The sequence below is a fragment of the Megalobrama amblycephala genome, linkage group LG2 (genome assembly GCF_018812025.1).
Source record: "Megalobrama amblycephala isolate DHTTF-2021 linkage group LG2, ASM1881202v1, whole genome shotgun sequence".
Taxonomy (NCBI): Eukaryota; Metazoa; Chordata; class Actinopteri; order Cypriniformes; family Xenocyprididae; genus Megalobrama; species Megalobrama amblycephala.
The window spans coordinates 25,458,628-25,484,688 of NC_063045.1; the positions used below are offsets into that span (position 1 = coordinate 25,458,628).

The 26,061-nt window shown below is 34.7% G+C and overlaps 1 protein-coding gene across 1 annotated transcript in view; it reads left to right on the forward strand.

Moving 5' to 3' along the window:
• Positions 1 to 26,061, forward strand: part of mgat5 (alpha-1,6-mannosylglycoprotein 6-beta-N-acetylglucosaminyltransferase) — an 81,946-nt gene that overhangs the window by 31,584 nt on the left and 24,301 nt on the right. The window contains exons 4-10 of the mRNA XM_048168102.1: positions 10,645 to 10,721; positions 13,279 to 13,368; positions 13,843 to 13,914; positions 16,894 to 17,055; positions 18,842 to 19,011; positions 19,095 to 19,229; positions 21,484 to 21,617. Of these exons, the coding sequence (XP_048024059.1) occupies positions 10,645 to 10,721; positions 13,279 to 13,368; positions 13,843 to 13,914; positions 16,894 to 17,055; positions 18,842 to 19,011; positions 19,095 to 19,229; positions 21,484 to 21,617 (840 nt within the window). The remainder of the gene's footprint in view (positions 1 to 10,644; positions 10,722 to 13,278; positions 13,369 to 13,842; positions 13,915 to 16,893; positions 17,056 to 18,841; positions 19,012 to 19,094; positions 19,230 to 21,483; positions 21,618 to 26,061) is intronic.

Below are 26,061 nucleotides of genomic sequence, written 5' to 3' on the forward strand. Positions count from 1 at the left end.
TACTAGAAATTACTAGTACGCGTCAATACGTTTATTTTAATGCGAACAATGCGCTATCATTTTAATTCAGCGCTGTGCAGCACAGCAAAAATAGACTCGACGCGGAAACGATCGATCGCTGCACTGCTGCAGACGCACCGCTCCTGGAACGCACTGCCAGACCGCATCCGCATGCAGTGTGAACGCTCTAATCCGTTAATATGGGCACAGAACAAAAATGCGCACTGCAAACAGAGTATGTGTGAAACAGGCTTTAGTGCGTGTGCGCCATTGCGCACAACGTTTGTATAGCCTACTTTAACCTCCTCTGAAAATAAATAATTGGTTTGAGAAGGACACACTTAAATTAAACAAATTAGTTAAGTCAAATTAACTTTTATGAGTATTCTTTAAAGTTCACAGAACTGATATATTTTCAGTAAACTGAACTGTTTCATTGTTTTGAGTTTTATGAACTTATTTCTTTTCATTTAGACGAACTTAAGTTTAACTGAAACTGAGCTGGGATTTCTATTTCCCAGCATGCTTTTCCCATGGAACTCGAAAGGCAGAGTAAATGCTAAAATTAAGTGTTATATAATGGTTTTTTGTGCCAGATTATTGTTAAATGGGAGATTTAATAGTGATTTAATGTTTTATGATGCTAATTTAGAAGAGTTTCTGTTAATGTGTGTTTTTGGAGAGATATCATCATGGTGACAAGCGGTGTATGCGGTTTGGTTTGAGAGCAAGTATGTTAACTGCTTTTTATTGCTGTACTCATTCAGCAAGTGCTATACCATGCTGTTGTTAACATGCTAGCAAATTAGCAAGTTAGCATTTTTTGAATTAGTTTACCTTCATCCAAACCTTTTCTTTATCTGCAAATCAGACCTACAGCAGCGACGTGGGGTAATTTTGACCCATTTCTCTGTCCAGAACTGTTCAGCTCATGTATTTTTGGGATGTGTTGCTTGAAACGGCCATTCCGGATCACCACACAGCATTACTGAGCTCACTTCTTGGACTTCGCTTTTCTACCAAATACCAACCTACCTACATACCTAGAAGATCCTCCTTCATGCCCCTTGTGCCAGAATCCATAATTACTGAAGCATATTTTGATGGATTGCGATAGTTTGAAATCTGTTAGAATTTTAATAAAAATAAAGTCTCTTTATATACATTATACAGTATGTGCAATGTGGCCTGGACTTGTTTACATGAGATTCACCTTTATTTAAACAGCAATCATCTATGATCTGTCCTCATTTAAAATTAAACGTGTGTGAGTCACATCCATTTGAAAGCTTCAGTAAAACCCTTCCTGCTTGGCAGAAATCGCCTAGAACAGAGATTATACACACACAGCACTGTACATTCACGCTCCATAGAAGTGCCCTCGGTGTGTGTTTTCTGGCGTGAGAGAGACAAACACTCACTGCTCTGAGGCAAATGTGTCTCACTGAAGCGCAAAAGAGAGAGAGACAGCTCTCCTGGGTGCTTTTCCTCTCTCGCTCCTACATTTCTTGCTGTTTTTATCTCGTTGAAAGACACACTCATTGTCTGCTTGATGATTGTTGTGTTTTCCATGCAGGGTCTTTTAGCCCGGAGGAGTATGTGACTGAAAACGCCCATCTGTGTGTGTGTTTATGAGATTGAGGGTTTACAAGGGTGTATGTTAAGCCTGTGTCAAGCACAGCTGTTTTTCCACTCTATGTAGTGGCACATGTTGAAGAAATAGTCGAAATTGTTTCTTTCTCTCTCTCCCCTCCCCCCCCCTTCCTCTCAGCTAATCATTGTTTTTGCATCTGACAGTAATAAGGAAGTTCAATAAAGTTCATGAAAGAAAAGAAATTGCGCAACTACTGATATGTCTAACGGTATCGGTATGTCTAACGGTAACGGTATCAGCCAAACAATTATTAAACGTGATGATGTGATTTTGATGCCATAATCTAGTGTCTTAAATATGGACTTCTGGACTTCTTTATCATGTTCTGTTTACTTTTGTTATATTGATGTTAATTATCATAAAACTTTGGGTTGGATCTTGAATTCCTAATGTGTTTCTGTAACAGAAAAGGTCCCAAAAACCACCACAACCTAGTCCACTTTGGTAGCACTGAAAGGATTGTGGGTAATATTATCCATCGGAAATAGTATGCCACCCAAGTAAGTTTGGCGTACTATTTCAACTGTTAAAAAAAAATATATGATTTTTGGCATGCTATTTTCAATATCAAATACTGTTTTGTATGGACAGCATGCGAAATTTTAAATTGGGTTTAGCTAATATCAGTACAGATGATGTCACCGCATCCCAGAATGCCTTGTCTTGTCTAATCTCATTTCTTTTCATTTTCTTATCAGAAAAAGTCAATAGAAAACCACTGCAAACAAATTGTATTAAGCGATTGTGGGTAACATCGTGCACCATCCAAGCAATGTTGGTGTACTTTTTCTAATGTGTTATGATTTGGGACTCCAATTCCAGTAGTGCAAATTATTTATTATTCTTACAATGCAAATTAGGGCTCAATACAGAATAGAATATTGGAATAGTAGTACTATAAAAAGATGGTGTGTGTGTGTGTATATATATATATATATATATAAGTAGCATGTGGTTATTCAAATTTAGCCTAGATTTAAACTTGGTATCAGTACTGATGGCTTCACTGCATCCCATAATGCCTTGCATAGGCCTTCATGTTATTCGATTCTGTCTTGCAAAACAATCCCTCTGCGGTAGATGAGTATGTCCAGTGTGTATGTGAAACAGATCAGGGTTTGTTTGTAAATTCATGTCAAATTAAGTCGAATTAAGGCATGATTAAGGTCTAATTTAGCTCTAAATTGTGTTTGTTTGTTAAACACACCCAACCAGCCGATTGAGTTGGTGTTCATGACATGATCATGCTGAACGGAGACCAATTTCACAGCTTGTTTTTGTCTTCTCTTCATAGTCATCCTTCTTTTTCTGTTTTTCAGCTGTATTTCGGCTAGTGCTGATGTCCTTCATTGAGCCATTTTGGTCGTTTCCCCCACGACCATTGTGTTATTTGTGTCATGTGACTCACAAAATGGTCTAAATTCTTTGTTAGCATGTGACCTTAAATGATGTGGATTTGTGAATGGCACGTACATCCTTTACAGTTTGGTGTTCCCTCAGCGGGGTGTTAGTTTACAGGATGTGCTCTTAATGTTTGCTGTTCTATTTAGGTTGCGGCCAGCCATTGTTCTACAGCGCCATCATGTCTTATGCTTTATGAAAGAGAGAAAGAGAGCAGAAAGATGATCCAATACTTTCAAATCAAATTATTGGAAATTACACGGCTAACACCCTTCTCATTGCTGCAGTTTGTGTCCTTGTCTCCTCTCCCTTCATCTCATCTTGTCTCCTCTCATCTCGTCTTTCCCTCCATCTCCTTTTCTCCTCGCTCTTCTAGACTCGTCTTGTCTCTGCTTATCTATCTCCAATACGCTCATATTGTCTCCTCTCTGCTTATCTCTTTTCCCCTCCATTCAATCTCATCTCGTCCTGTATCCTTGTCTCATCTGCTTTCATCTCACCTTATCTTGTTTCTACTCCTCGTCTCCTCTCTTTTCTTCTCTCCTTTCATTTTATCTTGTTTCCTCTCTTATAGTTTTGTTTCTTCTCATCTCACCTTGTCTCCTCTCATCTCATCTCCTCTCCTTTTATATCATCTCATCTTATCTGGTTTCTTCTCCACTTGTCTCCTCTCATCTAATCTCTTCTTGTCTGCTCTTTCCTCTTTTCTCCTTTTATCTTATCTTGCTGGCCTCTATTAGTCCTGTCTATACTTGTCTCATCTCACATCACCTTGTTTCCTCTCCACTCATCTCATCATCTCATCTCATCTCACCTAGTTTCCCCTCCTTTCATCACATCTCATCTCATCTCAATTCTCCTCATCAGATCTCATCTAAGCTTATCTCTCCTCATCTCATCTATCCTCATTTCAATTCTCCTCATCTCATTTCATCTCATCTCATCTCTCCTCATCTCAATTCTCCTCATCCCATCTCCTCTCAATTCTCCTCATCCCATCTCCTCTCAATTCTCCTCATCAGATCTCTCCTCATTTCAATTCTCCTCATCTCATTTCATCATCATCATCTCATCTCTCCTCATCTCAATTCTCCTCACCTCATTTCAATTCTCCTCATCTCTCCTCATCTCAATTCTCCTCTCAATTCTCTTCATCTAATCTCCTCTCAATTCTCCATCTCATCTCCTCTGATTTCTCCTCATCTCATTTCATTTCATCTCATCTCATCTCATCTCATCTCATCTCATCTCATCTCAATTCAATTCTCCTCATCTCATTTCATCTCATCTCATCTCAATTCTCCTCTCAATTCTCTTCATCTCATCTCCTCTCAATTCTCCATCTCATCTCCTCTGATTTCTCCTCATCTCATCTCATCTCATCTCATCTCATCTCAATTCAATTCTCCTCATCTCATTTCATCTCATCTCTCCTCATCTCAATTCTCCTCATCTTATCTCCTCTCAATTCTCCTCATTTCATCTCATCTCAATTCTCCTCACCTCATCTCAATTCTCCTCATCTCTCCTCATCTCATCTCTCCTCATCTCAATTCTCCTCTCAATTCTCTTCATCTCATCTCCTCTCAATTCTCCTCATCTCATCTCCTCTGATTTCTCCTCATCTCATTTCATCTCATCTCCTCTCAATTCTCATCATCTCATCTCCCCTCATCTTAATTCTCCTCATCTCAATTCTCCTCTCAATTCTCCTCTCAATTCTCCTCAACTCATCTCAGTTCTCCTCATCTCATTTCACCTCATCTCAGTTCTCCTCTAAATTCTCGTCATCTCCTCTCCTCTCAATTATCCTCATCTCATCTCAATTCTCCTCTCAATTCTCCTCAACTCATCTCAATTCTCCTCTAAATTCTCCTCAGCTCCTCTCCTCTCAATTATCCTCATCTCATCTCCTCTCAATTCTTATCTCATCTCATCTCTCCTCATCTCAATTCTCCTCATCTTATCTCTCCTCATCTCATCTCTCCTCATCTCAATTCTCCTCTCAATTCTCCTCAACTCATCTCATCTCATCTCATCTCAATTCTCCTCTCAATTCTCCTCAACTCATCTCATCTCATCTCAATTCTCCTCAACTCATCTCAATTCTCCTCATCTCATCTCAATTGTCCTCATCCCACCTGTATTTCTGTCCTCTCCCTTCATCTTTATAAACTCATCTCAACTGATCACCCAAATTCCTTTCCTCTGCATCACCTCTCAACTCTTCTCATTCCAGCTCTTCTCTTCTCAACTCATCTCAACTCTTTTCCACTCTTCTTACTTCACCTGGATCCCTCTCCTTTCATTTTGTATCATCTCCTCTCATCTCAACTCACCTGGATTCCTCATTTCATCTTCTCTAATGTCATCTTGTCTTTTCTCCTTTCATATCACCTCATCTTGTTTCCTTACCTCATGATCTTACATCTTTTGTCTCGCCTCATCTTGTCTAGGGTTGCAAAGGGGTGGAAAGTTTCCGGTAATTTTCCAGAAACTTTCCATGGAAACTTAACCTGGAGAATTTTGGAAATATTCCAATTTGGAAACTTAACAGGAATTTAAGGGAATTTATGGGAATTAATTGGAAATTTGGGGAAATTTATATAAATTTATGAGATTTATATAAAATGTATCATATACAAACATAAATACAAACATTTTGTTTGGTCATAGCATGAAATAACATTTCTTTTTCGCATTTAATTAATTCTAATTCAGTAAATATGTAAAATAAATATATTTTTTATTGCAGCAATTATGTTATTTATTTCAGTATCACAAGATCCTTCAGCAATCATTCTAATATGCTGATTTGATGCTCCGTTATTATCAATGTTGGAAACAGTTGTGCTGTTTAATATTTTTTTTTGGAACTTGTAATACTTTTTTCAGGATTCATTGATGAATAAAAAGTAAAAAACCACAGCATTGATTCAAAATAGAAATCTTTTCTAACAATATCACTTTAATATCACTTTTTATCAATTTCACACATCCTTTCTAAATAAAAGAATTAATTTCTTTAAAAAAAAGGAAAAAATTACTGATCCCAAAATTTTGAATGGTAGTGTATATTGTTACAAAAGATTTCTATTTCAAATAAATGCTGTTCTTTACATTTTTATTCATTAAAGAATCCTGAAAAAAGTACCACAGGTTAAAAAAAAATATTAAGCAGTACAACTGTTTCCAAAATTGATAATTAAGTATCAAATTAACATTAGAATGACTTCTGAAGGATCATGTGACACTGAAAATTCAGCTTTGCATCACAGAAATAATTCATATTTTATTGTATATTAAAATAGAAAAATATTATTTTAATTTGTTGTTATATTTCACAATATTACAGTTTTTTTTCTGTATTTTTGATCAAATGTGAATGTTATGGACTGGGGGAATGCACAGTGCATTCAGGGGGTGTGGCCTCAATAGCCCTGCAGTAAGTAGTGTTCTGTGTGAATGTGATTGAGGAATGTGCAGTGTAAAAATTAAACTGAAATTGCATTCAATCTGGTTGTTTTAACCAAAATTATGCTGCAAGATGTTTTTTTTTTCCAACTACATGTACGTACCCTGTTATAGTCTAATTCTCAGTTAATTTCCATGGAAAGTGTCTAGCTTTGAAAATTCCTGGAATTTTGCAACCCTAATCTTCTCATCTCGCCTCTCATCTCCTCGCCTCTCCTCTCCTCTCGTCTCCTCTCCTCTTCTCTCCTCAAGCTTCAAGAATCTTCTTCTGACATCCGGGTCTATGGATCCTGTTAATCTCCTCGAGGATTTTAGAGCTAATACAGACAGGAGAATATTATCAGTGGCAAAAATGTCAGGGTCGCATTAAAGTCGAATGCTAGAATCATGTGACTTCAAGTTAAATTACAAAAGTCTCTGTGGTTCTTTCTGTTATGATATTATGATTTAAATGACCTCAAATAGCTGTAAAATATGAATAGCTGTTTAAGCCTAAAACATTGCAATGTTTCAAACACTTACATGCGGACCTGACAAATGGCATCACCGCAGGATGACGTCATATACTCAGCCTTGCGCTTGATATTCTACATTGGTTAGCAGTTTAAACTCTGTAACTTGAGTCACTGAGATTTCTTATCTCCATTATGCCCTTGAGTATGGCACTTTACTTCTGGGACCACCTGAGCGATTGTACTGACCGTGAAAGTGTACTTGGATCAGGGTTTGTCTCTAGAAAGAGACACATTTGCTTGCACAGTAGATTATGTGTGCCTACTTTCCGCTGCACCTCATGTCCCTAAAGATTTGTTACTTTTGAATGTGCATATAGTGCATTCATGCTCCAAGGTTCTTTCATGACATATTTGTTGACTAAATCCATATCAGTAGTTTCACAGAAGGAAGGAGATTTAGGAATTTGATGGCTAGACAGAAATTGTGACAGAGAGAAAGGAAAAAGCAAGGTTTGATTGTGTTTGTTTGCCCCTAAAGGGAAGTTAGAAGTGAAAGTTCAAAGTACAAAGCTGTGCCATCGTTATTTAAAAGCTGATGAGTCCTCATTCTAACCCTTTTTATGATCTTTTATATATATATATAAAATACCATGTGCAAACAGTGCAGATTGTAGTTGAACAAAAGGCAGCTGTCAGATAGGAGTCAAAATCTGCTAAGGGGTAATAATGGAACAGCATTTATTATTTACAATAGGATCTGCATTGTCATGGTTTTAAATAAAAGATTTCTGTTGTAAGAGACAATTTAAAAAAAAAACTGTGTGTCAGAACACTCCTTTTCTGGTTAAAAAAAAAAAAAAAAAAGTTGAATGTAACATTTTTGACAAGCCAAACATGTCAGTCTCTGAGTAACATGCAATTTTTTTAACCCACAAAATAAACCTCATTCCATAAAATAAGTATAATAAACTATGCAAAAAGCATTTAGAATGTCTCCAGCACGTTTTATAATTACCCAAAAATCCAACATAGTTCACCCCTTATGCACGTTATCATGTCCGTCAAAAACTTAAGCTGGCTGACGGTTGAAATATTAAAACTAAAAACACAAACGCACTCATGAGCATCAATCACTACATTGAATGAATACTTACCGGCCAGGAAATAAATAATTATTACCTTACGATCCATTTGTTTTCAAATCCACATTTGAATATCATGACATCCATGTCTGTCAAAAAATAACGTGCTCAATACACGGTTGTATTTACGAGAAGAGGTCTAGGGAGTACACGCATTTCCTGGAAAATCCACACTACCGGATGTTTTGACTACGTCATTGCTTTCCGAGAAGAAAATGGCTGCCTGAGTGGATTCAACATGCTGTCTGTTAGAAACAAAAACATGCATAATACATAAAGCATGTCCATGAGTATAAATTTGTTCTTCACTCGCTGAAATTGAATCATCAGGGAACTGAGTGAAATACTTCACACCGCATGCTAAAGAGAATAAACACCAATCCAATTGAAATACTTTGCCGTAGGGCTGCAACGATTAATCGCGATTAATCGTTTGCAAAATAAAAGTCTGTGTTTACGTAATATATATGTGTGTGTTCTGTGTATAATAATTATGTATATATAAATACACACACATACAGGTATAAAGTTTAGAAATATATGCATGTATTATAAATATATATATTTATATATATTTTATATTACATATAAACATAAATATTTTATATATAAATATAACATTTTTCTTAAATATATACATGAATGTGTGTGTATTTTTTAATAAATATATATATATATACACAGAACACACACATATATATTAGGTAATTATTTATTATATTATTTTACAAACGATTAATCGTGATTAATCGTTGCAGCCCTACTTCGCCGGGTTAGTGAACATCGTTCAACATGTGTTGGTTTTGACTGACATTTTTTCTGATTCTGATTAATATTTTCAATAATTTACTATTCTTGACTGATCTTTTTTCCATAATTTTGGCAATAGATGAACTGTTAAATGAATGATCTTGAGATGAGCCCCTGTAGTCGTCCAATTTGACTCTCATATGCTGATGTAATATATATTATAAACTTGACAGGTAAGTTTTATAAAATGTAGTTTGATAATATCATTGTAGTTTAAAAAACAAAGGCAATTATCAAAATTTGATAAAACGTTGTTTAATTTTCCAATAAAAGATGATACATTTTTATGATTTGTTACATGTAATTACCTCCTATATTATCGTTAACAACAGCTAGAAGTCCGATTTTTTTTTTTTTTTTATTGTAAACACCTTGCTTCAAAAACAGGAATGAAAAAACAAAAAAAACAAAAAAACAATCGTAAAATTGACCTTAATCTCATCACCCTTAAAATTAGATGAAAGACTTTTACACAAAAATTACGAAACTTACGACTTTCTGTCTGACAAGGTTTTGTTTAATGTATTCTTATGTTTTAAAACTTGCAAACAGAAACTTATTTGAAGTAAATTTTGAAATGAACTACAGACTTCCTTGCTTTATTTTATCACTTTCTTTAGTTGATTTCACTGGTATAACTTTGTTGTAAAGTTGTTTTGCTTGCTCGATACAACCGGAAAAAAGATTGTAGATTTCTCGTAAAAAAGACAAACAACTATGATGTAACAACAGTTGTAAGATGCCAGTAAGTCCTGATATTATCAGCCTTAATTACTTTTAAAAAAAAAAATGCATGCATTATTATGTATTATACATAGGTTAAGTGTGTGACTTAAGATTTTTTTTTTGTTTTGTGCATCGATTTCTTTCTCTCTCTCTCTCTCTCTCTCTCTCTCTCTCTCCTGCAGTGCAAAGCGACAACAGAACTTATTTGAAGATAGTTTGAATGCACTTGGCAAGATGTGGGTGTTTGGGCCTAGTGTTAATTTCACACTGTGTTAATTTGCCGTGTTAACTGGATTATTGATCTCTTTCTCCGGCCAAGTGCCCATTTGCCGAAAAAGCTTGTTGATTTTCAGTTGTCATCGTGTAGTATTCAGTCTGAAGTTGGCAGTATATTTAGTTTATCATTTACATTAATAAACAAGATGTTATTGCTATAAAAAAAAATAACAAGATGTACTTATTATTAAAAAACAATCACACATTGGGCCCTTTTCATGAAACATAAGCAGAACAAATTTGTGTGCAAATCATTCATGAATCTCATTTTTCATGATGTTTTACATAAGTTTCGCATCTACTTTTATGCATAAATGGGAACATTTACATAGGAATGGCTTGACTCACAAATTACAAGCAAATTTGTTATGCTTGTGTTTCATGATTAAGGCCCATTGTATCAAAAAAACATCTACGCAAAACTTGATGACTTGGCTAACATAGGTTTGTTTTTATAAGTTCAAATGAGGCAACACTGCTTATTAGAGACGGCTTGAATGCTTTGAAATCACAATGTGGTTTTGGGGTTTAATTTAATTTAAGTTAATTTGAGAGTGGATTGTGTGATAATTGGATGGTATTGATCTATCAGTCGAATGCCGGTGTGCTGAACAAGCTTGTTGATTTTCAGCTGTGATTTGTACAGTTTTGGGACTGTTGTGTGTTCATTATGTTTTTTTTTTTCTCTCTTTTTCTCTGTGTCCAGACTTGCTGAACGGAGCACAGGAGAAATGCGAACTACCCTCGCTTGATGGGTTTCCGCATTGTGAAGGCAAATTGAAGGTAAGTGTACTTGCTGAGGAAAGCTTCTCGATCTGAAACTTGTTGGAGTTGCTCTTTCATTACTTTGGGTTGCTGCTGTCCCATGATGGCTTTCTTTATTTAGAAACCATTTTCATCCCGAATACAGACAATCCAAAATTAAAGGCTCTCTGTGGGACGTTCCCCTTACAAACATTAACAGCAAGATATTGATTTGTTTTGAGACATATTTGAAAGCTTTTAACTGCTATTGTGTTATTAATGAGCAGAGTACTACAAGAATCGTGGGCTTTGAGAAAGGTTAGAAAAGAATTTTCTTTTGGATTTTTTTGGAAAATGTGGTTTACAGACTGTATGGATGTGGGTTTTTGGGCCTAGTGTTAATTTCATACTGTGTTAATTTGGCGTGTTAACTGGATTATTGATATCTTTCTCTGGCTAAGTGCACATGTGCCGAAAAAGCTAACATTGCTTAGGTTTGTAATTTTATTCAACTTTCAGTTTTTTGTTGTTAATTTATAAATATGTTATTATTTATAATAATAAATTATTATGTTATATATTATGTCTGTTGTGATTGGTCTACTGCTTACAGTGCGTGTCAGAAACCAAATGCCCATTACCATATCTGAATTTGAGCTCCGGATCGTCTTCAGCACATGACACACAGTGATATGAGAAGTAATGACGGTGTCAGTTTTACCGTATCAATTCGAGATCGAGTCCTCATCCTTGGTAAATGAATGCAAGGTGGATTTTTTCTTTCGCAGTGCAGAAAAAAGCGTCTGGCATTATGCAAATCTGATAACTCGTTTTGGCAGTTCAGAATCTATTCTTTCTTTTAGGAGACAATAGCTTTTGTGCGCTTTGACCTTTAAAGCTTTGCAGACCTTTTATATTCACAAACAACTATATTAAACATGATAACATGAAAGGATAGTATTTGAAAAAGCATAATAGGAACACTTTAATTTAACTGAAAATTTAATTGTACAGAAATAGATTGTGTTTTTAACGTTTTAAAATGTGTTCTCTCACATTACTTAACCTCATTTTTAAAATCCCTTAAAGAATTCAGAGTCGAGTGTTACCATGTGAAAATGCTTTTTCCTTCCTGGAACGCCACTTTTCTTAATGACCTCACCTGATACTCAGAACGAGTCCCTCTGGGTTTTTTACAGCACGTTGATGTAGCAGCCAGAAGGGGCCAATTAGGTGGGATTTAGCATCAAGCAGAGCACACTGAAGCTAGTCGGCCAATCACGTTGGCCTTTTCAGCCAGATCAGACCTGAGCTTGGCTTCCGTCACAACAATCACAGGTCCTAGAACTCATGGAAATTCCTGAGATATGGAAATCCTCTTAAAATCATGTAGAATTAAAACAAAAATGTGGCTACAGTAGCAGTGAGAACAGCCTAACCAAGTTGTTTGACTTTAGCCTGACTCTAGTTTGACTTTGAAGCTTAGAAGGTCTAAAAACAGTTTTGTTTATCCATTAAACCAAAGTGCAAATGAAAAACAAAACAAAAGAGGGTGATATCAGGATAATGTGTGTTTAAATGTTTAGTTTGAAAGTCAAAAGCCATCCCGAATCATTTGGTAAAACCATATGATAAACTCTTTTTCAATCAACTTTCTGTGATTAATGTGACTTATTTGGCTATTTATGCACCAAAACAAATGTAAATATATGTAAAGTATGCAATTTAAGCACAATACAATTGCTTATTTTTTATTTTTTTGTACATAGAAAATGTAAAATGTTTCGTCATCTTGCGAATCTGAGCTTTTTGACATCAAATGCTGATTAATTAAAAAACAAATGTTAACATGCAAATGTATGCAAATTAAATGCAATATGATTACATATTTTCAACTTGCTTTTTTTACATAGACAATGTAAAATGTCTTCATACGAATCCAAGTTTTTTGTCATCACATGCTGTCTCATTAAAAACAAATGTAAATATGCAAACGTATGTAAATTAAGCACAGTACAATTGCTTATTTTCTAATTTTTTTGTACATAGACCATGTAAAATATTTTGTCTTCATGCTAATCTGAGTTTTTTGTTCTCAAAAAAAAAGATTTTTCAAGTGTGGACTCACTTGTGTGGACTCAATTATGCATTTTCTACTTTTTTTACATCGACAATGTAAAATATCAAGTGCTGACTCATTAATCATGCATAGGTGCCATATTTTTCAGAAATCCAGATCGATAAGTGTGATCTGAACCACACACTGCGATCAATAAGTCCCTCTCTGTGCTAGAGTGTCACTGTGAGAAGAAATTAGATACAGGAAGAGGAAACCAATGTTTTTTTCTGAAGGTCAGGCTGATCTAAGAAGTTCAATAATATCCTGGAGAAGACCCAACTTTGACAGGAAATAAAACTGCGTACTTGACACACAGCTTCCTGCACAACTGCTTATCAGATCAACTGTGGATTTTGTATACGTAGTAGTTTTTCAAAACCGCTAAATTTCCTTAAGACTCGGGTAACTTTGTTTTTATCTGATCTAACATACTCTTCTTTTTTTTTCCTCTTTTTTTTTTTTTTTCCTCATCTTCAGTGGATGAAGGACATGTGGCGTTCGGACCCCTGTTACGGAAACTATGGAGTGGATGGATCCACCTGTTCGTTCTTTATTTATCTGAGTGAGGTAAGACGTGACAGAAACGTTGGCCTAATTGTTACAGACCCACAAAATTATGATTTTTAATTTTTATATATATAGATTTCATCTTTTTTTTTGTGGGGAGGGGGTAATATGGTACTTTGATATAAACCACAATACTAAATGGTTGTCATATTCATGTACCATAATATTTTGATAGTATTTTAAGATACTTGCCATCTGAGCATTCGTGTGAATTTCATTAGAAAGTGCTACACACCGAGTCGCCATGGTGACATGCATACATTTCCATATCTTTCCATGTCTCTTTCTCTCTTAGCAGCTGATGTGTAATTTAAATATTGTTTAGATAGTTAAACACCTGACTGATATGTAAATACCCAAGGCTACTTGGAGAAATGGAATGTAGAGCAGCAGCGAGATGTCTGTTTCCACACTCGGTTTATGTCTGATCATTAGCTCGGACGCACGCTAACTCGCTGTTTCTGTGTGTGCTAGGTTGAAAACTGGTGCCCTCGCCTGCTGTGGAGGATCAAGAATATTGCTGATGAAATAGACAGGAATACACAGGTCAGTGTGTGTGTGTGTGTGTGTGTGTGTGTGTGTGTGTGTGTGTGTGTGTGTGTGTGTGTGTGTGTGTGTGTGTGTGTGTGTGTGTGTGTAAATACAAATTTATCTAAATTAATTAAAAATAAAAAAATAAAAATAAAAAATAAAAATAATAAAATAAAAATAAAAATAAATAAAATAAATAATTTACTAAAAATAAAATTATACATATCTTTTTAAACATTTGTAAAAAAAAAACATATTTCATAAATGATTTAATAAAAATAAAATTGTAAACATTTAAAATATGTTCTTTTAAGGGTAGTGGTGTGATTAGTCTGTAGTGATTAAAATTCATATACAAAATCTATATATATTTATATTATTTTAAATATTTAATATTACTCTGGTTTGGGGATTAATAGTCTCCAGAATATGACAAAACTTCCACAAGTACATCCATAAAAAATGAATTAAATAAACATTAAAAAAAAAATAAATGCACTTTAATTTTTAACTGTATCATTACAATTAAATTATAGTTTGGGGATAAAAATGCCTTCAGAATATGATGAAATGTTGATTAAAAACATCAAAAAAAAATGTAATTAAAAAATTATAAATGAATAAATTATTTAATAAAAATACATATATTTTAAACCTTTTTAAAATGTTTTACTTTAGGTGTAGTGACTTTAAAATACAATCCAGTACAATATAATGTCCATAAATACATCCATATAAATAATAAAAAGAAAAAAATTAAAAGTAAATTTAATTTTAAAAATGTATACTAAAAATAAAATTCAAAAACATATTTTTAAAAATTTTTAAAAAGGGTATTCTTTTAGGAGCAGTGGTTGGATTATTCTGTTGTTATTAAAATGAAATTATAGTTTTTGGATAAAATACTCTTCAGAATAAGAAAAATTGTTCATTAAACAAATTTGTGTTTTAATAAATTAAATTATAGATTCAATGTTATATTTTAGGTGTAGTGGCTGAATTAGGCTGTCATCATTAAAGGGGACATATTATGCCCATTTTTACACATCTCAGGTGTCCCCCGAATGTGTCTGTGAAGTTTCATCTTAAAATACCTCACAGATCATTTATAAATCCATGTTGTAATTACCCATTTCTGACTACAATCAAGAACAGGCTGTTTTCGTGCATGTGCCTTTAAATGCAAATGAGCTGCTGTGCCCCGCCCACTCTCTACAATCACAGTTCCTGCTTCAATCGGATTCTCTGCCAACTATTAACAAGACATCTGCTTGGTTTTGATTATCATCTATATCGCGATCACTCTCACGGATAGCATAGTTCTTCTTTCATCATTAAAGTTTATTATTTCCACACGTTTTAAAGCTATATCAGTTTAAACATCTAATGTATCGTTTTCTGAGCGCACTTAGCTGAAGCACACACACAGACAGCTGGCTGTCAGACGTCAAGTCTCATGAGTGACTTCTCTTTCACATTTTTTGTTTTGTTTAAACTGTCAAATACACACAAGGTTCTGTCAAAAACACACACAGTTCACATAAACACAGTCAGTTATGTCTGTGAATGTAAATAGCAGGCAAGGTTACAGAAATCGTATGTGTATATTAGATCTGTGGCGCATTCCCTTCAAAAATAAAACTAATCCGCTGCGTTCGCAGTGAATCAGTAAATGAAGACTGTTATGTTCACTCTTACATCCAACAACAAAACATCTCAATTACTTATCAGACATTGTTGTCGCTACAGCTGCTCGAGCGCGGAGAAAATGGCGGACAGCGTACAGCTCGCTGAGGGCGGAAACTGTGGTAATGCAGGACTGTCAGTCAGCGGTCGTGGGCGGGGCCTGTGGCTAATGTGATGTCACATTAGCACCGTGGCTGGTCATTTGGAGACACTGCTTATGATTTAAGGCATGAACACACCAAGCCGACGGTCGGCCGTCGGGCAGTTTTTTTTTCGTCGGCCGACTAAGTTTTTTTCAGTGTGTTCCACACCGTCGGCTGAAGTTGGTCCTCGTCGGCTTTTTTTCAGCCGATTCGAAATGTTGAATCGGCGTCGGAGCTTGTCGGTCCGTTGGGCCATCTGATCATTCTGATTGGCTGTTCAGATACTGCCATCTGCTGGTACGGAAAGGCATTTCATCTCACGCAGGCGCAGAACTGACATGCTACTTGGCCGTCGGCTGTCGAGTGGCGGTTTGGTGTGTCAGAGCAACTTTGGACACAGACGCTGCCGATGTGAGCCAACCCTGCAGTCTGCTTTCATCGCCACTAGTTCGTCTGCGTCGGCTTGATGTGTTCTGGCCTTTATGGTCATTAAAAAAAAAAAAAAGGAGTGGGTGGATTTTTATCACTATAGGGTGGTTGTGTAAACACACTGCCAACACACATTTATGTCCAAACACCATGCAAAAGTGAATTTTGCATAATAGGTCCCCTTTAAAATTAAATTGCTAGGGTTTGGGGATAAAATAGTCTCTAGAATATGATAAAACTTCCACAAATGCATCCATAAAAAATAAAAAAATTAAATGTATATATATATATATATATATATATATATATTATATATATATATATATATATATATATATTTAAAATGTTAATTTTAGGTGTAGTGTCTTTAAAATTAAATCCAGTTATATGACAAAACGTCCATAAATACATCCATATAAATAACAAAAAATTAAAAGTAAATAAGCTAAAAATAAAAATAATAAATTATTTACTAAAAATAAAATTAAAAAATAAAAAGTTCTTTAGGGATAGTGGTTGGATTAGTCTTTTGTCATTAAAATTAGCTTTCCATAAAAACATGTCCTCATTCAGCCAGCTAACTGTATTATCTATGTGATTTTTGTAGCTGTTTTCAGAGGTTTAACCACAGTGTACAGTAATGGGCTCTGATTCAGAGAAAGGAAACAGAAAGAGAAAGCTTTACGTGATGCTCGACATGTCAACTCACAGAGTGATTTATTTATTTTTTGCGCAGACGGAGATCCGCACGAGTTTCGAGGAGCTGTATCGTGTGATGTCACGGCGCGAGGAGTTTCGCTGGATGATGCTGCGGATCAAGCGCATGGAGGAGCCGTGGGTCAGTGCCGTTCGCTCCCTCGCCTCCAAACAGAACCTCGCCAACCACAAGCGCAAAAAGGTGGGTAAGAAATGTGGGAATCTAGGTATTGACTCTACATGGCAGCCTTTAATAATGCAGCCCATGTTTCCGAATGAATAATTCACACAACTGCAGATACACTTTCCCAAGAGCGTCTTTGACTTTCTCTGTCACCTGCAGTCAGGCGGCGCAGCGGGACCCAAAACCACACGTGCAAGTCTCTCTAGAGATCGCCTGATGTCAAACCTTAAATAGCCTCAGTTGTTTAGAGCTTAAAAGCATGTCACTGTTACCCATTATCCTCTGGTGATACTTATCCACCACAAAAATGTGAGTGTGTATGAGTCCCTTGACAAATTAATATTAAAACAAATGCTATGAATAAAAAAATAGAAGACTGCAGATACTGGCATAACGAGAATTTAGGATATAGCAACCCAGTTTTTTTTTTTTTTTTTCAAACTTCTCTTTCCATTTACTCCTTCACAATAAGCATATCTGATATTTAAGACCGTAAAAAACACATTTAAGGCTGATATTAGCCATTCAATTTCATGGAACGTTTAATTCATTTGGTGTGATTATTATTATTATTATTAAGATTATGCAAGGCAATTACTCTTTTATTTGCTTTATTCATTAATCACATATATCAATGTTTTAGAAAATAATATATTTGTAATATTAATATTAAAAGTTTTATATTTTTTAAAAATATTCATTTGTGGATTAATGAATAAAGCAAATAAAAGATGAATTGCATTGCATTTTTATTGCATTAAAGGATTAGTTCACTTTCAAATTAAAATTTCCTGATAATTTACTCACCCCCATGTCATCCAAGATGTCCATGTCCTTCTTTCTTCAGTTGAAAAGAAATTAAGGTTTTTGATGAAAACATTCTAGGATTTTTCTCCATATAGTGGACTTCAATGGCCTCCAGACAGTTAAAGGTCAAAATTACAGTTTCAGTGCAGCTTCAAAGCTTTCTACGTGATCCCAGATGAGAAATAAGGGTCTTATCTAGAGAAACCATCACTCATTTTCAAATTTTTTTTTTTTTAATTTATACGTTTTAACCATAAATGCTCATCTTGAACTAGCTCTCCTCTTCTTCTCTATTTAATTTCCAGCAGTGTAGACGCTGCTAAGTGTATTACTGCCCTCTACAGGTCAAAGTTTGAACTATATTGTCATATTCAATATGCTAGTGCAAGTATATAACAATTAGTTCAAACTTTGACCTGTGGAGGGCAGTAATACACTTAGCAGTGTCTACACTGCCAGAATTCTAATAGAGAGAGCTAGTTCAAGATGAGCATTTTTTTTTTTTTTTTTTTTTTTTTTTGGAAAATGAGTGATGGTTTCTCTAGATAAGACCCTTATTCCTCATCTGGGATCGTGTAGAATGCTTTGAAGCTGCACTGAAACTGTAATTTTGACCTTCAACCATTTGGTGCCCATTGAAGTCCACTATATGGAGAAGAAATCCTGGAATGTTTTCATCAAAAACCTTAATTTCTTTTTGACTGAAGAAAGAAGGACATGGACATCTTGGATGACATGGGGGTGAGTAAATGATCAGGAAAATTTTATTTGAAAGTGAACTAATCCTTTAATAATCTTAATAATAATAATAATAATCAATTCTTTCTAATAAAGAATTTATATTTTCTAATAAAAATGTATATATTGATGATCACTTACTCACCATATCATTTAATTAATTGCCCACTTTAGAGTGATTTTATTTAATATATATATTAATTTTAAATGTTTAAACTCAGTTTATGTTAGACAAATAATATATTTTTTTCTTTTTTAGATCCTGGTGCACTTGGGTCTCCTGACGAAGGAGTCCGGTTTTAAAATAGCGGAGAACGCGTTCAGCGGGGGTCCTCTGGGGGAGCTGGTTCAGTGGAGTGACCTCATCACCACCCTGTACCTGCTCGGACACGACATCCGCATCTCAGCGTCTCTCGCCGAGCTTAAGGAGTGAGTCACTGCCTCCCTCTGTGTACTCAAGTATCGATTCAGTTTAGTTCAGTTCAATTTAATTCAGCTCTGTCTCTCTCCAGGATCATGAAGAAGGTTATGGGCAACAAGTCCAGCTGCCCCACAAAGGGTGATAAAATTGTGGAGCTCATCTACATAGACATCGTTGGTCTGGCTCAGTTCAAGAAGACTCTGGGTCCGTCCTGGGTCCATTACCAGTACGTTCACATCCTATTTGTGTTTTAGTATGAAGTATTTGATTAATAACTTCCATATGTGGCCGTGACCTTCCCCTGTCACGTTTTCTTCAGCCCGGTTGAGAAATTGAGACTCATTTGAGACGGCGGGTCATTATAGACCAAGTAAAGCCGTTATAAATGAGATCCTGATTTTATCTCCATCTTCAGTCTCCTTTAGACAGCGAGACAGATCCTCGGGGTCGATCTCGTCCTGACGCGCCGAAGTGAAATCGAGCTGTTATTATGGAGTAATCAGGGTCGTCTGTCCAGATCTGTTAGCTGTTACTGAACACTATTGTTTGCTAATGGATAACCTCCTCTAGGGTTATAGACCGCCTTTATTTTACTGTTTATAACCTCTGTGTGTAAGTACAGATTTGGCCACGTCTTTTGAAAAAGATATTTATGAATTTATGATACAGTGTTTGTTGTATTATAATGTTTTTCATTTTTTTTTTAATTTAGTAATTTTTCCTGAATACTCAAGTTATGCTTTCGGTGGAAAATCTACTTAATTGTCATGAAAAAAATGCCAAAATGCTCATTATTATTATTACTGTTATTATTATTGTGTATAAGTATGTCTGTTTATGTATATAATAAACGCATACATATACACACAAATAATAATAATAATTATTATGTATATATTTGTTTTGCTTTAATTTTACTCGTTTTTTAAATACAAAAATACTCAAAAATAAAACTTCAGTCAAATTAAAAAAATATGAAAGTAAATTAATATTATTATTGTGTGTGTGTATATATATATATATATATATATATATATATATATATATATATATATATATATATATATATATATATATATAGTACAGTCCAAAAGTTTGGAACCACTAAGATTTTTAATGTTTTTAAAAGAAGTTTCGTCTGCTCACCAAGGCTACATTTATTTAATTAAAAATACAGTGAAAAACAGTAATATTGTGAAATATTATTACAATTTAAAATAACTGTTTTCTATTTGAATATATTTGACAAAGTAATTTATTCCTGTGATGCAAAGCTGAATTTTCAGCATCGTTACTCCAGTCTTCAGCATTTATCTGAAATACAAAGCTTCTGTAGCATTATACACTACCGTTCAAAAGTTTGGGGTCAGTAAGAATTTTTATTTTTATTTTTTTGAAAAGAAATTAAAGAAATGAATACTTTTATTCAGCAAGGATGCATTAAATCAATCAAAAGTGGCAGTAAATACATTTATAATGTTACAAAAGATTAGATTTCAGATAAACACTGTTCTTTTGAACTTTCTATTCATCAAATAATCCTGAAAAAAAATTATGTACACAAATACACATTGTACACATTAAATGTTTCTTGAGCAGCAGATCAGCATATTAGAATGATTTCTGAAGGATCATGTGACACTGAAGACGGGAGTAATGATGCTGAAAATTCAGCTTTGCATCACAGGAATAAATTACTTTGTGAAATATATTCAAATAGAAAACAGTTATTTTAAATTGTAATAATATTTCACAATATTACTGTTTATACTGTATTTTAAATTAAATAAATGTAGCCTTGGTGAGCAGACGAAACTTCTTTTAAAAACATTAAAAATCTTAGTGGTTCCAAACTTTTGGACTGTACTGTGTATATATATATATATATATGTGTGTATATATATATATATATATATATATATATATATATATATATATATATATATATATATATATATATATATATATAAAATCATATAATAATAATAATTATACAATTTTTTAAAATACAAAAATACTCAAAAATAAAACTTGTAAAATTACCAAAATATAAAAAATAGTGTATTATATATATTTTTTTCAGTCAGAAAAATAATTCATTTTTCTATCAAAAGTAAGATTTTTGGTGGAAAAAATGTGCTTAACTCCCATGGGAAAATTCCAAAATGCTGATTATTATTCAATATTATTAGTGTTATTATTGCTATCTTTATTATTCAATTTTGACCTATTTTTTCAATGACAATTTAGCACAATTTTTTGCCATATACTCATTAACAAAATGTGTCTGAGTTTTTTTTGTTTGTTTGTTTGTTTTACTTTTGAGCTTTTTCTTATTTATTTATGGTTTATTTATTTAAATATATGTAAATATTCTTTTCTGATTTGTCTTGTTTTTCATGTACAGACGTCAGCTCTATGTATCTAGCGTGTGCGCTGCTGTTATTTGCCAACACTCAAGCTTTGATCATTTGTTTCAGGTGCATGCTGAGGGTCCTGGACTCCTTCGGGACCGAGCCGGAGTTTAACCACGCCCACTACGCCCAGTCGAAAGGTCACAAAACTCCGTGGGGCAAGTGGAACCTGAACCCCCAACAGTTCAACACCATGTTTCGTAAGTGTGCATGAGAGAGGCTTTTTGTTATGTGTGTGTTTAACTTTTCTGCTTTACCCTTTGGACATGGAAACTTTATCCGGACTGCATCAGGGTTCCGGGGGTTTTGGGTGGCGTCTCCGATCGTCTCGGCCTCTGAATAGCTCTTTTGTTTACCAACAGACTTTGACATTCTCATAACACTCGCAGCTTTCCAAGCAGAACTGCTCTTATTTCTGATTAAGCCTGTTTGAGAGCAGAGGTTAGTTTCACAGAGAACACATGTTTGAAGTGTTTCTGCAGTGTAGTGAAGCAGAGCTGTACCTGCTGATTTCAGCTGAGGGGCTTTTAATTAGTATAATAATAATTAAATTATTATTATTATTATTATTATTTTGCCACAAAAAAAAAAGATAAGAAAACTATAGTTTTATAGTATTTTTTTTTAAATTTCAGTCATTATTTTAATTACAAAAAATGCAAAAATAAAAATTGATTAGATAAAATAATTAATTAGATAAAATAAAAATATTAGCAAAAATATTATATTATAGTATTTTATCATTTCAGGTAATTTTTTTAACTACAATGTTTTTAAAACCAAAAATACCAAATTTGTTCACAAAAAGTAAAGTTATAGTGGCTGGAAAAATGTACCTAATTGTTCGAATAAAAAAGCCAAAATGCAGATTATTATCATTATTGTTAATTTTATAATTATTAATGTTGTTAGGGTTGTTCCATTTTGTACCGTTTTCTTCCTTTTTCTCATTAACATAATTTGTCTTGAAAGTAATGTTTTTAATAGACCTTTAATAGTTTTAATGCGTTTTTGATAGTCCTTAAAAAAAAGACTGAAAAAAAATTAAAAATGCAAAACAAAAATATTTGTAAATGTATTTTTTTTTTTTTTCATGACAATTAAGCTCATTTTCCCACCATATTCTTATTACCATAACACAACCAGCAATTTGCTTTTGTTTTTGTAATTCTTATAAAATTATCATGATAAATTGAAGACTTAAAAATAAATTGTAGAACTTGATGTATAATATATCATTGGTTTGCATTATGGTAATGACAGTTTATGGGGAATTATACGCAAATGGCATGAAAATAATTACATATAAATAAATTATATAATTGTTTTGTTTTACATTTTGACATTTTTCATTTCAATTAAGCTCATTGCCATTGTGAGTTTTTGTAATTGTTAAAAATGATTGAAATTAAGTAATAATAATAATAATAATAATAAACGATATTTTTAAAAATATCTTTATTACAATCATCAAAAATTTAAAGCCAGTACAAATTAATATATTAATATTTGACAAAATAATAATATTTCATTGTTTTGGATTACGGTAATGACAATTTGTGGCGCAATATGCAAAAACTGTTAAATTGCAAAACATCTTAATGCCAAATATGATTTCTTTGTTTTTCATTGGATTTTCAAGTTAAATATGACCTGTACATGTTCTCGACATCCGAGTTCAACTACATATTTGATAGTGTGGTGTGTGTGTGGTATTGTGTATCTGATCTCCTGGTGTTCGATTTGGAGAAGACGGAGCCTTGACAGGTGTGTGTAATTGACCCTGGCGTGAGTCCACAGGCATCTAAACTACTCTGAGAACATGAACGTTGACAGCAGAGTGACACATAACCTGTCTGTCTTGTCAGTCAATTCGGGATTCAGACGCATTAGTAAACTCAAGCAATTCTGAAACCGCACGCTTCAAATATTGCGACCCGGTTACATCAGATGCATGTGCACGTGTGCGTATACGCCCTCCATTCTTAACGCTGTCAGTCAAAACTCTTTATTCTGTTGTCCCCAAGACGCATCCCACAATGCACTGCGATATCTCATTGCACACAAAATGACAGCTGATAAAAATCTCGGCGCTCTCTGTTGACCTCATAAATTGTCTGTATGACAGACCATAATGACATGCCCGGTTTCTTTACAGTTAAACGTCCTCCGGGCCGCCCGTCCTGCAGGTGATATTGTTCTCAACACTTCCCACACATATCAGATGAGGGAATTGCCGGCGCGCTTCGAGACCGAGGGAGGAAGTCGCTTTCATTATAGCATTATGCTCCTGGAATAATTCAGTTCCCATTTGATATCATTTGTTTCGCTTTTCAAAGTTTGCTAAGCAAAGATGACGTCATTGCGGCTGCTTTGTGGTTTGCTGTCATGGCAGAAAGTTCCCGTTTCCAGAGTAAAACTGAGAGACAATTTCACGCACGCCCTTACACTAGAATCATTTGCTTGAAAAAACACACTAACATTCACTCTCTTTCGAAACTAACCAACTTCCTCTCGTTTGCATGACACTGGTGCCGCCACATGCGAACTGAGAAAAGTTTTGTTTTCTTTCCTGTTCACTTGTATAGATACCGTTCATAAACAAAAAACAAAATGCCCCTGGCTACTGAGAGGAATAACCATTAATATGAATATAAATATTAAAGTCTTAATGCATAAAATATGAACACTTAAATTTAGAGTCAGTAGGAGGGTCAGTCTGTGTCTTGTTTCACAATGTGCATTTAAAAGCACTTCTCCTTTAGCGTTTGGCCTAATTAAGAGCTTCCCTCACAGTCAGTATTTCACAGTCATCTGTTTGTGCTGTTGAATTATTAATTCAAGAGGAGGTAGGGAGTTGGCCTGAAAAAAAAAAAAAAAGATGTGTGTGTATGTATTTGTATACTGTGTGTGTGTGTGTGTGTGTGTGTGTGTGTGTGTGTGTGTGTGTGTGTGTGTGTGTATGTATATATATATATATATATATATATATATTAGTTACATTTGTATAATGTATTCACATTTTTTTTTTTTTTTAAGAGTTTTTTTTTAAAGTATCCCTCTTTTCAAGGATACTTTAAAGAAAATGGATATAAGGAAATCAATCGGTCATACCCTCAGCATAAATAGTGAGAAGTATTAACGATAAGATCATTATGCCAGGCTAGCAAAAAGTGTAACATAAAAAATGTTTAGTTTTCTAGTTTCGACCACTGTGTCTTGCTTCGTTTGACTTTGGAGTGAAAAAGAGTAGGCATTGTTTTTATTCCACTATATTGACTTTGTCAGCTAAATTCACTGTTAGATTAGATCGATTACACTAGCTATTCACTCAAAACAGAGGACATTTGCTGGTTAAAGCCGTGTAAATTGTTAGATTTTGCTGTATTTGGCTGTGCAGTCGTTTGGCTGGCTCGCCAATGTATTAGATTTCTCTAATACATAAAATAAGTAAGCTTGACCAGAGTTCTTATGGGGAGAAGATTTTATTGAAGGTAATAGTGTAGCACAGTTCTTCAGCAGTGATGTCAGCGTGTCGGCCTTCAAAACATCTTAACCCAAAGTTCTGTCTGTGGGACAGAACTTTATACATGACATCAAAAGGGCTACAAACAATAGAACACTGTTAGGACCTCCCACAGGAGATCGATCTACCCTGCGATCTACTCTGAGCAATGCTGTTTGTTTGTCATTCACACCCATCAGTTTCTGTGGGCCATACATCTGTATGGGCCATTTGGTTCACACCTTTACAAACACAAACACAGAGTTGATTGCATCTGAGGCACAGTCACAATGTAAATGCATCTAACTAAAGATAATGAAAAAACACATAATCTTTCAAAATCCAACAAGAACAGCAGAAACATGTTCTACACACTTTGAAACTGCAGCGCGTGAGCTTAATAAACAGACCGTTATCGTTCGTTGGTGTGGACGCAAATATAGTTATTGTTATGGTTATCTTTATAGTTGTCATTCTTGGTGTGAACGGGCCTTAAAACCGGTCTTACAGGTGGACTTCCAGGCAACTCTGTCAGCCGCTAGAACTTCGAGGGACATTCCTGTTATGCCACAGGCCTTCAGTATAAATTTCAGATGGTCTGCATAATGTTTTTTAGGACGGCCCGCAGGTCACTGTCCTTGCAAGAGCTCACCATACAGCAGTTGCAGTGGCATCCGGTCAGAGGACAATCTAATAACGTGACCGACCCAGCACAGTTGTCTCTGCTAAAGAATATATTCCAAAGCGGCAATGTTGGCTTGGCATGTTTTGAAGGCAATGGGTATGGAAGGCTTCTAGTGCTTTGATATAGTGGCGATTGGGTGTCTAGCCATACCAAAGAGCTGATAGGCAAATTGATTTGTACACTCCAATCTTGGTTGACAAGACCAAGTTGCGATTTAGGAACACCCGGTGCATCAGATTTTTAAAAACAGTGCCTCCTCAAAAAAATAGGATGAGAAAATAATCCATATTACATATAAAACAACACACATATTACAAATTATGACGTTAAAAAGAGCGCAAGTCACTCGTATTTCTTAAGGAACACTGCCCAACAGCGACACCTGCAGGTAAAGTTACAGCAGGAGTCATGCCTCCCTTTCCACTCATTAGAGCATTGGCGTGCAGTGGGTTTT